This window comes from Ammodytes marinus, assembly GCF_949987685.1.
Source record: "Ammodytes marinus genome assembly, chromosome: 15".
NCBI classification, from domain to species: domain Eukaryota; kingdom Metazoa; phylum Chordata; class Actinopteri; order Uranoscopiformes; family Ammodytidae; genus Ammodytes; species Ammodytes marinus.
In genome coordinates, this window is record NC_137219.1 from 17,827,812 (window position 1) to 17,846,366 (window position 18,555).

The 18,555-nt window shown below is 41.9% G+C and overlaps 1 protein-coding gene across 1 annotated transcript in view; it reads left to right on the top strand.

The window, feature by feature from the left end:
* Positions 1 to 1,128: 1,128 nt before the first annotated feature.
* The window catches only part of LOC307261983 (CD109 antigen), a gene marked incomplete at its 3' end in the record, with an annotated part of 33,510 nt that continues 16,083 nt past the window's right edge, over positions 1,129 to 18,555 (top strand). Inside the window, exons 1-12 of the mRNA XM_080042716.1 lie at positions 1,129 to 1,432; positions 2,049 to 2,207; positions 4,003 to 4,617; positions 4,850 to 4,902; positions 13,748 to 14,256; positions 14,550 to 14,646; positions 14,771 to 14,837; positions 15,534 to 15,594; positions 15,953 to 16,049; positions 16,841 to 16,957; positions 17,056 to 17,115; positions 17,249 to 17,334. Coding sequence (XP_079898842.1) covers positions 2,168 to 2,207; positions 4,003 to 4,617; positions 4,850 to 4,902; positions 13,748 to 14,256; positions 14,550 to 14,646; positions 14,771 to 14,837; positions 15,534 to 15,594; positions 15,953 to 16,049; positions 16,841 to 16,957; positions 17,056 to 17,115; positions 17,249 to 17,334 — 1,802 coding nt within the window. The 5' untranslated portion in view covers positions 1,129 to 1,432; positions 2,049 to 2,167. The remainder of the gene's footprint in view (positions 1,433 to 2,048; positions 2,208 to 4,002; positions 4,618 to 4,849; positions 4,903 to 13,747; positions 14,257 to 14,549; positions 14,647 to 14,770; positions 14,838 to 15,533; positions 15,595 to 15,952; positions 16,050 to 16,840; positions 16,958 to 17,055; positions 17,116 to 17,248; positions 17,335 to 18,555) is intronic.

An 18,555-nucleotide genomic window follows, 5' to 3' on the forward strand; every position in this document is an offset into this window, starting at 1 on the left:
GAAACAAGGGGTTTTGCAACTTCCAAAATGCACAAATCACCCCACCTTCCCCTACAGTTTTCCGACCGGTTTACAACAATTCACATGCACAATACATGTTTTACATTTTAAAACAGTAGATACATTTTTTTTGCATCAATTAACTTAAATATGTTATTAAAATACTGTATAGGTCTATCCAAGGTTGCAGAATTGGATGTCAATGCTACAGACGTGATGTCTACAAATATGTGCAATTATTTATTTGCTTTTCTTAGTCTCAACCATTAAACGTGCCCCAACCAGATTATGCAATGAAGTCAGGATAACATAAATAGGTTTGCTAAAAGATTCTCCAAAATAAGACAACAAGTTACATCATGGATCAAGCATAAGCTTTGCACAGGTGTTTGTGCACCAGCACAGGCATGCCTCATAAAACAATGCATTCAAAAGTCAGTCAGAATTTCCTCTGGACCATGATAATGGGTCTGAATCTTTAAAAGTGCTGGGCTGAGAATCTGAACAGTTTACCTGATGACATCAGAATTAATATGTTTTAAAAATGGATGTTAAAAAAAGGAAACAAAACTTTATTAAAGATGCATTTTCAGAGAATGTAGCCTACTATCTGTATGATGACTAAAATATTATTACATCTGCTAAAACAACTGTTAGTGTTTTTTATCCTGTGTGTTGTGCCTCAGGTTTATGATTGCTGTTTACATTCTGGTTTGGTTTTATTCTTTCACAAACCAGAAAGGTGTGTCACGTTGTTTACGACCGAAAATGAATCAAATCAAACGGTCACATGTTTTCCAAAGAGCAATCAGACGCGTCATTTGATTTATAAGTCTAAGCATGCGGATGTTGCACTGAAACTGTCACCATCTTAAAATCCACACAATCGGGGCCAAATACAACGTTTGAATAGCCTACATTTGAACTGTTGAAAAGAAAAGTTCAACTAGAATTGTCCGGCTGCATCTGCCTTGTCAGCCTATAGGTCAGAGGGTCATGAGCATTTCAGAGTCAGCTTCATAATACGTCAGACTCAGAAGGTAGGCTAAGTGAGGACACCCACTGGTCCCCTTGAGGCAACAGGTCCTCCCTAACTATCACAGCCTAACTGTGCCCTCCAGCGGACACTTCCAGCGGTCTGCATGCGCCATCGGTCTTTGGTTTTGACGGTGCGGCGGCATTTCAAATAGGATTCCGTCATCTTATCAAGACGTTCCTAGCAGCGACATGTTGCCCGGAATAAACTTTGTACTCGAGGAACGTCGTGGTGGTGGTGGCACTTCTCTGTGCGCCTTTCCCTCTCCTCGGTGAAGACACAGACAGACAGTGCGCGCGGTAGAGCAGCGCTGAGAGGAGCAGCAGCGTGGAGAAGAAAAAAAGTTCACCAAAGTCGGAACAAAAGGATTTTGGATTGTTGTCTAGCCTTTCTAAGGTTTGTATCAGCTTGTTGCTGCTTTTCTATGTAAATATGTGTGTGTGGGCGGGAAAATAGACTTTTCTTAATATGTTTTCAAACTCCTGGATGCACACGCTTATTAATGCTGCGGGCTCCAGTGTACACGTTTGTATCGTGCGTTAACGTCTGTGGTGGCAGAACATGATGTTCAGTGACATAAGATATCTCAAAATGTTGCTTTAAAAAAAAAATTCAAACGTAATAATACAACAACTTGTTTTTCCAGCTTGGACTTGTTGTGTTGTTTCGATTACGCGTTATGTGTGGGGTTTGGACTTTGGAGCTTGATCGTCTAAATTTACACGCTCCATTTTATTCTCATTCGGATGCAGCTAAACCTGACATGCCCACAACTTTGTTTGTCACATGTGTTCAGTTTGTACAGTGTCCTGCTTCTCCAGCTGATCTCCTCCCCTGTGATTATAAGCCTCGCTGTGTAAACACACCGGGTACCTTGTAACCGCCCTCGGTCCACCCGTAAACTTTGAGGGAATGGAGGCCGGTTCTGCACGAAATTATTTCTGAGATGGATATCAGTGCTTGTCTTGTTCCATCATTTTACTCGTGGTCGTGTGTATGTGTGTTGTGCCAGCGTGTGTGTGTGTGTGTGTGTGTAGGTCATCTCCACCGTGCCACTCTGGTGTGGGCTGAGTGAAAGAGCAACAAGCACCTGCAGGGCCCCATCAGTGGCCCATACCCCATTACTGCAGTATGGGCAACTTTTCCAGCAAGGATGGCAATGGACCCACAGGTAGGTCAACATATGATCACAAATCAACACACACACACACAGGAGTGTGCAATTCCTTTTTTATTTTTTTTTAAACTGGCTCCTGTCAAATCATTCCCTTTGAATGAATCCCCTTTCATGTCTGTCCCTGTGTCTGAAATGGATTTCAAACGTTTGGAGGTGCACACACAGATGCCTGGCAAAGCAAGTCTGTGTGTGTGTTGGCCTCATGTTTGGAGATTTATCTGCAAATAAAGCCAGCACACCTCAGGGCTCTGATACGGTAGGAGGGAGAGCAGAAATACAAGAAGAGAGCTCGGATGCTAGTAGAGACTGTATAAAAGAGGGGTGGATAAGGGCTAATCAGGAAATTGAAGGCAACAAAAGGAGAAGCCAGCAGAAAGGCTGTGTGTGTGCTGAGCGGCAAGCAGGAATCTTGGCAGCCCTCCTGCCCGTTGCTCAGTGAGTGGTCATTCTCCTCGCGTCCCTATGTGATTCGTTCTGGCCCCGCCGAGCCAGCTGTGATGAATCGGCAGAATTCCCCGGCTCAGCACAAGGGCAGCGGATTAATCATAGGATGCCTAATGCTATCTGACACACACCTCAATATCTACACACACACACACACACACACACACACACACACAGGCTCATTCAGTCAGTCTGCCCTCCCTGAGCGTGCGCATGGTTGGACAAGCAAATTAAAATTGGAATGAAGAAATAAAACGCACGGGTGGCATGAGAAAGTTATGAGACTGTCCTGTCATTCCTTCCCAATGATTTGGCCCTCACAGCTGGCGGTGCATAAACTTTGTAAATGTTCGACTGCTGCTCTTACATCATTTAAGGAAAAAAAACACCTATTAATTCTGCTAGCAGTGAAATTCTTGTCCAAACAAGGAAACGGAGGGAAGAAAAGAAGGAGACACTGGGCTCTGGTTCCCATAGCTTCTTATGTTATTATTGGTGGCTTGCAGTCATAGCCGAGGAGCGCTGAGTCAAAAAAGTTAAAATCCCTTGTCTTGTTGTTACTATGTCAAGTTTGGAAATTTATTTGAGACCCCCCCCCCCCCCCCCGCTTCAAATTGGTCCCTGCATATGAAACATTTGTCATCCTATGTGTGTGTATGTGTTCCTGAATTTAGTGTCACAGCAACATTGGTGGATGAGCAGTCCCAAAGGAATGTCTCTATTAAAGCATTCATCTTATGGGGCATGGCCTGGCCTGGAGGATTGCTGGCTAATGAGGGCCTTGCTGGTCTAGTCACCTCACTGAATGGGGTTTTCAGTGTCCACATGCCAAACTAGTGACCGTTTAAACCACTTCTTTCTGTCCATGATTCAGCTGCTCGGTCAGTTCAATTCTATCTGTTTTGTTGTGTCTATCATACTTAATTTCTCTTCATATCTTTAACCCCCCCCCCCCCCCCAAAACAAAAAAATCACATAGTTTTTTTTAACCTTCACTGTTCAGAATTATTTATCTGAAGACACAGGAAGCTGTTCTCACATCCATCTTCAGAAAGGGGGGAAAGTTTCCCTGTGTTCACGTTAAACCCCTTAGTTCATAACACGTGACCTTGTGACGTCACAGCTGGTTTGAAAGCCAATCACAATCCAGTGTGCAACTTCAACAAGCTTGCTTTGAAATGAGTGTATTACGCTACATCTGTTGTTTAGCAGTTGATCTACTGAACTAATAGATCATCGAATCGTGAATATAAATGTGTGAACATAATGTCTTGAGGAGTGTTTTAAGCATAGGAATTTTCCATTTTCTTGTTTCATATGAATTCTGTCGTTGCTTTCTCCTTAGTGTCCCAGGCGGATAGTTTCCACACTCCACCTGCATCTCCACAGGGCGATGGGCCTCCTTCGTTTCCCGGTGTCCCCCGGCTTGCTTCCCCTACCTCGCCTCAACCTTCCCTGGCAGCCCCGGTTTCATCTCCCCCTCCGGTCCCGGTCCTCACAGCCAGCGTGAAGAAAGCCCGCTGCAGCAGCTCCACGTCCAGTCCCCCTCGAGATCGACGGCCACACACGCCTGTCCGCTCCAATAGCTCCACTGTCGGCCCTGGACTCAGCCCTGTGCACGGCAAGAATGGAAGTACTGTGGTTAATAGACAAGCTTCCTTGGGGAGAAACGGGGGTCCTCCTTCCAATACCTCCACACCACGGACTCCGGTCTCCCAGGGGAAGACTGTGGCAGTCAGCCCGACAAAGAGCCCCTCTTCCCCATGGAGTGCCTCGCCTCTGGTGATGGATGGCTCTTCAGGGAAGAACTGGAGAGAAAGGGACAGTGGTCTGAGTCAGTCTTTAGTGAACGCTCAGGAAGCTGGGGACAGCCAGGGTGAGGAGCTGGAGAAGCTGCTGGACGAGTGTAGGACAACACTGGGTCTCTCTGCTACTGAGGACGCTGCAACAAACTCACCAGGCAAGAGTCGAGTTCTGACATAGCAGTACTAGTCTTACATTTCCTTTCCTGAATATACTTTAAATACTGCAGATAAATAGTAGCCTGGCCTGCAGAACTTTTGTTTTAAGCAATGAAACTTTCCATTCGTTGTGGACCTAACATTTTCCCCTTTACAGAAGGGACTTTTTTCTTTCTGTATTTGATATGCATAGCATGTCTTCTGATATTTCTGTATCCTCCTCCCCCCCAGAGATACTGAAGCATCTACTGGCAGAAGTGAAGACTTTGAAGACTACTTTGCAGGTGAGATGTGCTAAAAAGTTTATGTTTGGTTCAGCTATTTTAAAAGCAAAATACAAGAGAAAAGGTCATGCTCGTGGATGAAACCGTGTGTTTACCTGCTTTAACGTAAGCTACAAACGTTAGCATCGCTAGCTATTGTAACAAGCATTATGTAGCCAGGAAGCATTACTCTCTGAGGTTACAGGCTACTTTAAAGTATATAAGTATTCATTTCAAAGTTTCATTCGCTCTTCCCACTTCAGTGTATGTTTTCCTAGGCCAACACACTAGAAAAGCTAGAGTGGATGAGTAGCCTGCCATGTAAACAGGAAGTCAGGCACTCAAAATACACCATTTTAATACTACTTCAGGGCGGTGCTTGTGATCTTTCATGGCATGGAGAAGATAACTCCAAAACACCCTTGAACCCTCCCCACCTCACGATAGGCCTTCGGATGGGCCCCGCTGGGAGCTGCGGCTTTGCTAATTGAGGTCTTCCTGTCCTCTGCTTCTCTTGAGAGGCCCGTAAGAGGAGAACTGTTGAGATCATCTTCTCTTTACGTTTCTTGTGGCTCATACTCGACGAGTTGATCCGAAATAGTTGCATACTGTTTGTGGCTTCTTTTGAAAGGTGTTAACAGGCCACCAGTTGCCTTCATTCTTACAGATTGTGAAGTGAACTTATATGTATTCCTCTTCCTTGGACCACAGCTGAACACGATTGGCCTCTAGGGACCGAGCAGCTGTTTTGCATGGGCCCATTGTTGGGGTTCCAAAGCAAACGTTGAATAAATCATTCACAATAAGATTAAAAATTCTGCAAGCATTCTTCAGTCCCATTGCTCATGGGTTTATGAGGATGGTGATATGCTGCCGTAATTTCCTGTCAGCCGTTCGTTCCGATTCCTGACCCGCCCTTATGAGGACTTTAGCCCAGAGGCTCCCTGCTTCCTCTAGATCTGCCACAGATTACAACAGCTGGAATATGATCTTCTGTATGTCTCCCTCAACCCCATGTCTTTTTTCTTCTATATTCTTCCCTCTGTCAGTGTCCAAACTAATTAAAACTTTTTTATATTTTTCTTAGAATCAGTAATTACTTTAATTTCGTTATATTGCAAGGAAGTTCCAATATGACACACATGCCAGTCGTGTACTCCAGCTCCATCCAACCCACACTCTGCTTGGGTCTCACCTCTTTCTCTGCTTGATATTCAATCACTGTGCCCTCCCGTCTTTCCTCCCTCCCTCTCTCTCTCCTTCACTTTCCCTGGAAATAACCTGGAAATATAAGACTTGAGCAGGCCCAGCTAAACCTCAGGGAGACTGCGGTATAGCACTGAGAGGTCGCCCATGTATCTAGAGCTGTGTTTATACTGGCCCTCGGTAGGACGATATAAGCTCGCGAAGGCTCGACTTCATGAACCCTCTCCCGTCTGCTCTGCCTGTCCTGGGAGCCGTTGTGTGGAGAGCAGGAGAAGGGGAGTGCAGTGCGGAGGAGGGGGTTCACATTCGGCTGTTCAGGAGACAAGACTTGTTTTGTTTTGTGCTGTGTGGTGAGGTGGAAGGGAGGGGAGGGGAGGGGGGGGGAGAGGGCTTCAGCTCACAGTGACTGACTGGCCATGTGTTTTCGTGTGTGTGTGTGCTGCACGTGAGACAAAAGACTCACAAGCCCGTACAGATGTATTGAAGGTCTTGGCGAGCGCAATTTTTTTTATAGCTTTGTAGGGAAGCCCCCTCCCATCCCTTCCCTTCCCTTGCTGTGCCTCTCTGCCTTTTCGTCATTCCCTCATTCTTTCTCCATCAGAGAGCTGACCACTCCTCCCTCAGCACAAGAACTTTAAGCCATTACCCTCCGAACCTTTGCTGCAATGCTCCTTTCCATCTCATCCCTCCCTTCCACTCTCTCTCTCTCTCTCTCTCTCTCTCTCTCTCTGTTTTCTCCTCTTCGCTCTTTCTCTATCCCACTCACTCAACTCCTTGTCCTTTTTTACTTCAATCCATCTTTTCATCTGACCCAAAGCTGCATAAGCTATTTTTCTTTAGCTCTGACCTCCTTGTTTTCTTCACATGTAATTTAAGAGGCCGTTATTCTTCCGTTTCACATTGTATCAGCTAAGCCTCTGCTCCGCGCCTCCTTATCTGTCTTCATTCCCGCTTTCCCAAATTCTTTCTCCTGTCTATCCACATTCATAATGTATATCCGGTGCACTAAAGCTAAACTGAATTATGAAAACAGACTCTTGGTTATCCCATGTGCATCAAAACTACTAAGGATGTGAGCCGATGTACCATCTGTCTGAGCTTATGTCCTCCACCGGTCTTCAATTGTCTTAACCAACAAAAATGAAAACACTCCATTCATGGCTGGGATGTGTGTGGTGTGTTTGTGTGTGGGGGCGGCTGGTCCGATTTTGAGGTTCCTCTCGGAGATGTGTTCGATCTCAAAGTCCTGCTTTGGAATCAGTTCCAGGTGAATGCTGCTGAAGATTTAAAGGAAGGTTCCCTCGGCTCTCTTTTCTCCTCGCTAGGCTGCCCCAGCAACCCAAAAAAAAGAGAAAGTCCCTGATTCTGGAGGCCAGGGAGGCTGCTCACATGTAGAATTAAGATTGAGTGTGTTTGGGAGAGTTGAGGGAGGGGGGTTGTGTGTGCATGTGCTGTGTCCAACTTTCTAGTGCAGAGTAAATGGCAGTTGGGACTTTTTTCGTGCAACATGTCGGTTCTGTATGGGGGTGGGGTTTTTTGCCATTTTCTATGTGTGTGTGTGTTTGACTGTTGAAGAGGGAGTGAAATGCTGCTTTATGGGTGTTAACGGTGTTTTCAATCGGGTTTTTTTAACACACACCACATGCTATGGAAAATTGGGGAGATGAGCCATTACGTTTCCCCAAGTATGTTTCAGAGACTGGGTGTGGAGGTGAACCAGGGACAGATGGTTGGAACACACACAACACACACTCTCACATGTCTGACTCAATCTCCAACGCTGGACCCCTTCCAGGAATTGACAGGAACTCAGATCTGCATCAAGAGTATAGGCAAGTGTATGTGTGAATGCTGGATACCACATCTGGTCTTGCAGTGGGGCACTAGGTCGGCTCTTGGGGGAGTATAAATGTGTTTGTGTGTGTGTGTGTGTGTGTGTGTGTGTGTGTGTGTGTGTGTGTGTGTGTGTGTGTGTGTGTGTGTGTGTGTGTGTGTCACCCTTATCTCATTCTGAACTGAGGAGCGCCCCTTCCTGTTTCCTTAAACAGACATGCTCCAGTTGGACTGTCCACGTCCTGATAACAAAGACTCTGTGAAGACAAGCTCCTTCAAGTCTAAGGGGGAGTTTCAGAATGACTTAATATAGAACCTCTCCCAAGCAGAGATCTATTGGCTTACGTTGCCAGGAAAATAGCGCTCCGACTGACCCTGAATTTGGAGACTTGTGTGAGAAAACTTAACAATGTGGTTTTGGTGGTGAGGTAAATGAATAAGGGAGGTGTATGTGTGGGAGAGAAGAAGGGAATATGAGATGTGTGTGTGTGCGCTTGTGTGTATGTGTCTGTGTGTGCCTGTGTCTGTTTGTCCAGTGTAATCAGGTCCAGCTGTGGTCTTGAGACACTGGTCAGACGAGGGAGCTACTTGGCTTGGATATGGCCTCCTCCTCCCACATCTCCATCCATTCTTCATCTAATTACAAAACTTCCCAGCCCCTCGGCGTTTCCTTACATCTCTGTGGCTCACATTTCTCCACAGTCTGTATTAAATCCGTGCACGATTTTGACCACTTTTTATCGTTCTTTTCCTCCTTTTTTCATTCCTTGTCTCGTTTTATAATGATGGTTGCTTAACTTTAACTTTTTTTTTTTTTTTTAATAGTCTGGTATCGTTTACCGTCTGGCTTCGTTGGTTCTGAATGCGTCTCTTGATGCACGTGTACATGCATGTACGAGGCAATGTTCTTCTACTTCAATCATCCTCAGAGATATGAAACCTGAGTCTGACCAAGCATGGTATTCATCCAACCATTCTGCTGGGTTATGTAATAGGTAGGATAACAAGAACAAAACCCTTATTTGAGATGTAGCCACAGTTTGTTGGTTACAAAAAAAAGTTTAATAAGGCAACCTTGGGTCCTGCTCCAGACATGTGGCTTCAGTCCATTTTTCTGCCTTGTTTTCTTATATTTTTACAGTATGTTTGTTTGAATGATGTCCTCTGTTTCAGCGAGACAAAAACAGACGATATAGATTCACCTGACCTGCTTGAAAAATTTAAAGATATAGGTTTCCAAATGTTTATCAGCAACCGACATAGGTTGACAAACTGGCGATCAGGAGGAGTGATACTTGCCGTGAGCAAGACAATTGCAAAAGCGTGTGTGCAAAAAACTATACAAAGTGATTTATGTGTATGCCTTAAAATAAATAGAAATTTGCTGGATTATGATAAAGACCTGTTTATCCTGTCAATCTACATTCCTCCCTATAACACCAGATACTCCAATGTGGGAATGTTTGATGAATTAGCACAGATTATTCTTGACATCGGTATTGAAAATCACCACGTTCTAATCTGTGGTGATATGAATGCCCATACCCAAGAAAGAGATGATTTTGATGTATGCCCAATAGAGAGTGATGGCAAGAGTCCCGATGTAAATATTGGATGTGAATTAAGCACAGTGGAGCAACTAGAAATGTTTAATATACCACTAAAAAGAAAATCCCTTGATAAACATATAGATTTTGGCAATTATGGTAAAGCACTGCTAGAAATGTGTAAAAATCTTTCAATGTGTATATTAAACGGTAGATGTGGTGATGACAAACACATTGGTAATGCAACAACTGTTGACAATAGTGTAATTGATTACATGATAGGGGTGCCATTTGTTTTAAGCAAGGTAAAACAATTATGTGTACATTCTTTTGACCCCTTATTTTCTGATAAGCACTGCCTTGTCGAAGTCATCTTGGAGGTAAATCAGGGAGGGGAATATTGCAGGGCAAATACACCAGTAAGGGACCAGCCAAGGCTCACAGATACAATAGCTGAAAAACGAATTGGTAAATGGGAGAAAGAAAAAGAAATTGAGTTTACAACAAACATAGACTCTGACAAGGTCAATAATTTGTTGTGTAATGTAGACAGCATGTCAGTAAATGAAATAACGAAGTGTGTTTGTGATATTATGACAAAAAGTGCGATGACTACATTCCCAAAAACACAAAAGCAGAAAAAAAACCTTAAGCCTGGTAAAAAAGCAGCATGGTTTAACCGTGAGTGTAGAGAAAAAAGACAAGAATATAGGAAAGTTAAAAGAATGCTTGAGAAGCATAGAAGTGTGGCTAATGCTGAATGTTTAAGGGAAAAAAGTAAAGAGTATAGGAGAGTGTTGCACAAAGCTCAGAGGGCCCATAGGAAGAAACTCAGTGACGAGTTAATGAGCATGAAATCTGAGAATCCAAAGCTTTACTGGAAGAAGCTGAATGATTCTAGTAAAATCAAAAGCGTTTGTCCAATTTCAGCTGAGGAATTCCATGAGCACTTTAAAAACTTATCTGATGGGGATACACCTACAGATGAGCTCCAAGAACTTGAAAGTGACGGACATTTAATAGACAGTAGTGTTCTGAATGTGTCTTTCACAGAGCAAGAAATTAATGAGGCTATTCGAAAATTAAAACCAGGAAAAGCTGCAGGCATAGATACAGTGCTGAACGAATATATTAAAAGCACCTCAACTATTTTTATGCCTTTATATGTCCTCTTGTTTAATAAGATCTTGGACTCAGGTGTTATTCCCGAGGACTGGGTGCTTGGTCTAATCGTGCCCATATATAAAAAGAAAGGGGATATGAGCGACTGTGATAATTATAGAGGAATCACACTTTTGAGTTGTTTAGGTAAATTATTTACAAATGTATTGAATGAAAGGCTATGTACATTTTGTGAAGAGAATTCTATCCTGAAGGAGAACCAGGCAGGATTCAGAAAGAACTACTCGACCGTTGATCATATATTTTTACTAAAACAAATTATTGATTTGTACTGCTTTAAAAAGAAAAGTTTATTTTGCTGTTTCATTGATTACAGTAAGGCATTTGACACAGTCTGGAGAGATGCACTCTGGCATAAGCTCTTACAAATAGGTATTCAGGGTAAATTCCTTAATGTAGTTATCAATATGTATAAAAATATAAAATCATGTGTATATGTTAATGGCGCTAAATCTGAGTTTTTTGCAAGTTTAACAGGAGTTAGACAGGGTGAAAACTTATCACCACTGCTGTTTGCCCTCTTCATTAACGACCTAGAGGATTATTTATTACAAAAAGGTTGTGAGCCCATTACTTTTGATGATGCTGTGTTAGACAATTTTATACAACTAATGGCACTGATGTACGCTGACGATACTATTATCTTGTCTACAACTAAGAGAGGGTTACAGAAAGCTATAAATCATATGTGTGACTTCTGTGAGAAATGGAAACTAAAAGTTAATAGCGATAAAACTAAAGTTACAGTTTTTGGATTTAGGAGAGCGGATACTAGTAAACTACAGTTTGTGTGCAATGGTCAAAGTCTAGAGACAGTACATTGTTTTAGATATCTTGGTGTCATCATGAGTTATAATGGCTCATTTAAAACTGCTGTTGAGGAACTGCATAAGCAAGCATTGCGCGCAATGTTTGCTTTACTCAACAAATGCAGAAAGCTTCAGCTTGCTGTAGATGTCACTCTGGACCTTTTTGACAAATTGGTTACTCCAGTTATGTTGTATGCATGTGAAGTGTGGGGGTTTGAAAAACTACATCTGTTAGAAAAACTACATCTCAAATTTCTAAAGTACATCTTAAAAGTAAAAATGACAACCTGCAGTAATATGGTGTATGGGGAACTTGGACGGTACCCACTCTGTGTTACAGTTAAAAAAAGAATAATTGGTTATTGGGGGAGACTGTTAGAAAGTAAAGACAGTAAACTTAGTAAAATCATGTACAATCAGCTACACAGCCTGCATAGCAGCGGTGTGTATGCATCACCCTGGGTATCACAGGTGAAACAGATACTGGATGACTGCGGGTTGTCATACATCTGGATAACACAAAAATACAACAACATTAACTGGCTGAAAAGAACTGTTGAGCGGAGGTTAAAAGATCAATTCATTCAGAAATGGCAGAGCGAGCTTACAAGCATGACTTCCTGTGACTTATACATAGAATTTAAACAAGAGTTTAAACTAGAAAAATATCTATTGTATGAAAATCAAAAGTCCAGACAGGCCATCTGCAATTTTAGAACCAATAACACCCGCATACCTAAAGTCACAGGAAGATACAAAGGGCTGGAAAGAAATCAAAGAATATGCAACCTTTGTGATGCTAATTGTGTTGGAGATGAATACCATGTACTTTTTGAGTGTAAAAATGTGGATGTAATGTATTTTAGAAAAAAGTATCTGCCAAATTATTATGTTTATTTTCCATCCATGACCAAACTGATTTCACTTTTGAGGGCAAGTAGGCCAGGGGTTATTGTTAAAACAGGTGCCTTTTTGAGAAATGTTTTGCCATTGTTTAAGTGATGTTTTTGTTTTGTTTTGTTTTGTTTTTCCTTGCCGTGCACCATTGTTTTGTTTTGTAATGATTTCAGTTGAATTGTGTGCTCCATGCCATGTGCTATGGCCGTGAGCCGTAATAAATAAATGAATGAATGAATAAAAATGAAGTATGTTATGAGTAACCGCTTGAGCATAAACTTTTCACAGTGCCTCATTATGGTTGACTTGCCAGCTTAACCACTCTGCTTGCAGGGACTTGCCACTCGGCTCAGTTAAACTATTAGTTTCGTACTAAGGGCCAAATGTTGATTGCTTGAGGGTTCAGCTATCTTTATTTTAGCACTTGGCAGCCATATCCAGTTTGGTTTTTAAATAGCCTGTTTTACTCGTGTGTATGCTTTGTATTAAGTTATTAGGACAATAATGCTTGTCTAAGTGTAGGAGCATGCTACTCCTGTTTGTACTGTGATAAACAGCATTTGAATGTATTGTGTTTGTTAGCCACGCTAGCGGCTCACAATAATGAATTGTATTGCTGTAGGTGATCCTTTAAAGGTCACCTATCATGCAAAAATGTTCATGGTTTTTAAACATTAACAATCGTCCTTGGTTTGTAGAAACTCCCAAAGTGTGAGGAAAAGAACCCTCACTTTGTTTCCACCCCGTCCTTTCTGAAAACCTGTGTTCCTTTCAAATTTTATACCTGTTAGGATGTCACAATGGGAGAAGCCACGCCCAACATAATTTAGTACTACCGCCACCTGTGATAAGCAAACCCCTGGCACTCTGCATTATTGAGATTTCGTCAACTGTGGCCCCATTTGGGTCTGGCCAATCAGAGCAGGCTTTTTGGAAGGCGGGGCTTAAAGACACTAAAACGGAGTGTTTCAGACAGTGGATGAAAAGAGGAGTTTTAGCAATGGCACTGTGAGAATTATAAAGTTTTTTTTTTTTGTGGACACTACACCATAAAAACAGTTTCTAGTACGGACCTAAATTACAATTTTGAACCTGAAAACAATATGATAATAATAATAATAATAATAATATGTTACCTTTTACCTTACACCTAACCCTATTAGCAGGTTAAAAATGTGTTTCTAATACCAAATGCATGCAAAACTGATGACATTCCCGTAAGCTTTACTTCTGTAAAGAGTTGTTACCATGAATCTCGTATATTCGTAAAAAAACTGTACATTTGTTGTGAAAACCATAATAATAATTGATGTTATCATATAAAGCATAATCAATTGGTTGGAATAATATGGTTCTTCACAAAATCGCTCCCTATTGTATCCCTTTTCCCAGACTGAGCGTGGGGAATGGCTGCAGTTCCAGGCTGATCTGCAGGTGGCGGTGTCCGTGGCAGACCGTCTGAGAGCCGAGGCAGAAGAAGAGCTGACTGCGCTCCGAACGGCGCACAAGGATGTGGAGAGGGAGCTGGCTGCTGCCCAGCAGAGACAGAAGGAGGCTGACACGCAACTGGTCACCCTGAGAGCGGAGTTACAGGAAAGCAGGCAGAGACTGGCTACTATCAGCCACGTTCCATGTCAGGAACCAGAGAGACCCAATGGAGAAGCAACCAACAGCTCTGTAAGCAAAGAAGGGACCCACAGGGGCAGGGAGAGGCTGGGGCGAGAAGAGACAGGGAGTGGGCGTCAGAATGAAATGACGAAGAATGATGCGAGCGAGGAGGCCAGGACAGACTGTAAAGGTGTGGCCAAGCGATACCTAAGAAATGTGACCAATGAGGAGAGGGGCGGAGAGGAGGTGAGATCCAGTGAGACGCGAAGAACGCTTACCACAGAGAGGTCAAGGTGAGTTGAGCAGTTTTGGGGTAAACAAAAACATGGAGTATTTCTGCAACAGAATCAGCGGTCCCAAAACAAAGTCTTCCACATTTTTTGTCTGACGTAGCTGTCACAAATGGATACCAGTCACCAAATTTCGTCCCGGAAAATCGATCAAGTGATTCAGGACAGTTTGAACATCTAAATGTACATACAGCTGGAGCCAAGTGGAACAGCTGTCCTGTTAAACAACGCCACCAAAATATATCAGTCTGGTTTTGTCGAGTCTGTTTTCCTAACTATGTGCTGTGATGTTACAGAAGCCTGTCAAGATTACCATCCCCGTCAGACTCACACACCACTCAGAATGGGACTTCCCAGTCCAATGCTGCATCAACGCTTGGAACTACAAACAAGGTGTGAGACCTTATCTTGAAGAAAAACTTTCATTAAGGTTTGGTTACTAACCCAGAAAAATCCATGGTTTGCTGTTGGTGTAATGATTTTGACTGACTTTGAATGCATCTTGTTTGTTTTAAAGAATTCGGGGCCATTAAAAGGCAGAAGAGGTCTGGATTGGCAAGAGAGCAGGCTAAACACTGATACAGGTGAGGTACTTCAGCAGTTTTTTTTAATTTTTTCAATTTACCAGTTTTTTCCTAAAATTGTCCGAGGTACACTGTGGAGTTTTCTTTATTATTTTTTTTTACAAAATATTTTGATTGATGGGGGCAACAGGTCAATAAATGTAGCAATGAACCACCAAAGGAAGTAAAGAAGAAGACTTCTTGTAACTAAACCTGAATGTAAACAATACAGGGTTTAAAAGAAATAGTCTTTACAAATGTTATGTACGAAAAGGAGTGCATTCAACATTTGTGCAATTTCAAGGAAACAATGAATGTTAACAACTCGTGTATTCTCACAAGAAATCTCCAAAGGGCACCTTTTTAAAGCTGTACTCTCACTGCACGTATGGCATTGTTTCTAGGTTGTTCTCAGCATAAAAAGCTCAGAATAACCAACTGAAGTCATCCCCAAACACCACATGCACAAAGTATACACAGTATAAAGAATGTGAGCATGGGCTTTTGCTTGCTAATTAGTATTCTATTTTATGCAATTAATGTCGACGTTCCGTTACAGATTTTTCTACTGCCCCAAGGCTGAAAATCACTGAATCTAGCTTTAAACATGTTGAGGTTAACATGTTGAAGAGCAGTGTAGCTAGAACACTTATCTCCCCCCCACTGCTTGGATTGTTCATAATGACAGCATGCTGTATGGTTGCTTGGGTTCCCCAGGAAAACGTGAGGAGTCCCTAAACAAGTACAACACTTCCCTTACTGAGCTGCCACCCATCAAGTGAGTACAGACACACACACACACACACACACACACACACACACACACACACACACACACACACACACACACACACACACTGACAAACGATTGTGTTCAAGAGACCGACGTAATTGCTGCCTTCCGTGTAAATCGAAATTACTTGTCTTGACCCAAGTACCTTCATCTTGCAAACTCATAAAGCTCCATATTGGGGCCAGACCACCTGTCTCACCTAAATCAATGCGTTAATTAGGTTTTTCTTTCCAATAACAGAGTCATCTATTTGACAATTTTCTCCACAAAAGCTCAACTAATAACAAAGTCTTGTGGCTTTTCAACCAAAATGCCCCTCAGCAGTTTATATTGTTGTTGTCAGGTCCCAGGATGGTTTCAATCTGCTACTGCGTCGCCATGGAGGCTCCAAGAGAAACTCGCTGCTCCGCTGGTGTCAGAGCAGAACACAAGGCTACAAGGTGATCCGAGATGTGCTTTGGTTTACATTGATTTTGTAAAAGTTTTTTTTTCTATGTAAATGTACTCTGGTCTTAAAAACCAAAATTATAATGCATTAAATGTCATTTATTTCTCAAACGGCTAATGTTTTATTGATTATGATAATGTTTGACAGCCTCAGTTTGATGTGGTTCAGTCAGGGTGGAGTCATTTAAACAATCGCTTTAAAGAGTTATCAAATAATAAATTAAGTTGATAGTGTGTGCACATAGTACATTTGGTAATGAGATGCATGAGGAGCCTTTAAAGATTAGACGCAATTGTTACATCATTTGCAACAGAACTATACAAGATCGTCAACTGTAATGTCAGCTGACGGCAGCAACGAAGGGCACAGACTCTTTTTAACCTTTTTGGATTTTTTGGCACCGTGGGTCGGAAACAAAACTTATTTTTTGATTCCTCTGTATGCCTTGCACATATTGCAGAAATGTACAATAATGTTGACTTGACTTGTCCTGACTTTTATGTAGGCGTTATGATTAATAGCAAGTATTGTGCGTGTTTTATTGCTTATCTGATATCGAGAGGTGCCGGACTTTCCCCCATGACTTGAAGAGGTGTTTAATTTCTTCAATGCTATTTGTTTTTTTACACTTGTGCTTTTCCTGCTATTACATGTCAAAACTTCTCCTGTGAAAAAAGGCCTGCTGCAAAGAGTTTTGTTACAGCTGGAGTTACAGTTGACTGTTTAAAACCCTAGTTCTTTTGTGATACCGTAATCTTCCCTGGGTCTTCTCTCTCTATGCAGAATATTGACATCACCAACTTCAGCAGCAGCTGGTCCGATGGTCTCGCTTTCTGTGCCATGTACCACACATACCTCCCCTCACACATCCCTTACAGCACACTTACTCCAGATAACAAGGTAGGAACTGTGCCAAGTGCCTGATTTAATAGATGGGGCAAAGTGCTTTATGGTGGTTAACTTATTTGATTGGTTCACCTTTTTTCTTTTTTTGGTAGAAGGAGAATCTCAGTCTGGCATTCAAAACAGGAGAGACGGTTGGGATCGCACAAACCCTGGTAAGCCCGCATGACTCTTTATTAATAAAACACATTTTACAGTAAAGCCTCATTTGCCTTTTCTATGCAGAAAAGGTTAATTATTTAGGTAAATTTGGAGTATATTTACTTATTTGGAATCCTGGATCCACAGACTGTTGAGGAGATGCTGAGAGCAGGAGGTCCTGACTGGCAAAGGGTCCTTAGTCACGTTGAGAGCATCTACCGTCACTTTGAGATGTGACTGCCGGAGGTACTGACAGACAATCCCACCATAGTGCTTACTTAAGGACTCTTCAAAGGAAACATTATAGGCTGTTTTATAATGATCGTTCCCCGAGTACCATACTGTGCATTTGTTAGGCGTCTAGAAAACTGAAGGAACTGAGGTCTTTCTGTGAGCAAAAAAAGTGTTGACATCAACATAATATTTCTCGTGAAAAGTGTTGGTTATGATAGAAACGACAGCAACAATAGCAAAAACACTACCTAACCAAAAGACATAAGCTGAGATGAACAACAGCTGCTTTACATTATGGTTTCTATAAGTTATACATGTGACTTAACAGATCCTGGCTCAGGCAGTAAAATGAGTGTGTTAATTGTTGTTGCATTACACATACTACTTACAGTTTTTATAACTTTTTATTAGTACTGTTATTGCATACGATCCAGTATCATGAGTGAAGCATGCATGCATTATGATTACATACAATCAAATTTACAGCCAAGCAGATGTGTTAGAACACTGGATGAACTCTTTAAATAAATACTTTAACATTCAATTGTTAGAACATATCCCCTGATCAGATGGAGTCTATAAACATGACGAGGTGCAAAGTATTATGTTTTGTAAGTATTTGTTCGTTAACATTGCCCCCCCCGAGTAATGTTTTGTTGTTGTGTGTATTCTTACATGTTTCATATAGTAACTGTCAGCTTAAAAAAAGTGAAAAAAGTAGAGGTGAGAATGTGGCCAACTAAGAAATATAAAAAGGATTAACACATTTTATTTTGTATAAAAAGTTAGGTATTATGTTAGGAAAATAAGACTATCTTTTCGGTCACGATATAAATGCAGAATATCTGGATCTTTTTTCAAAGCATCCTATTTGGTGTATGTACAGGTAGAGTTGCTGTAAATGTCTCCACACTGGTACTTCACTGGCCGAAAGTACTGTATCACATCAAGTCCTTCATGAAATCTGTAATCAGTCTTTAAACTGTACATTGTTTTATCTGCCAATCTGCCACTGTGTTCTGCCTTTTCACCATGTCTGTGATGCTCTGAAAAGATTCCACTTTTTTCCTGGACCTTTTTAGCACTCTGTAAATATGCACTTTTGTCAGCACTTTGTTGGTGTAAGAATGTAATAATAATACAGTACAGATGTAACACAGAGTCTGCTGTATTCTATAAAGGGCTCAGCAGGCTAGCTTCGTCAAATTCAAATGTCTATT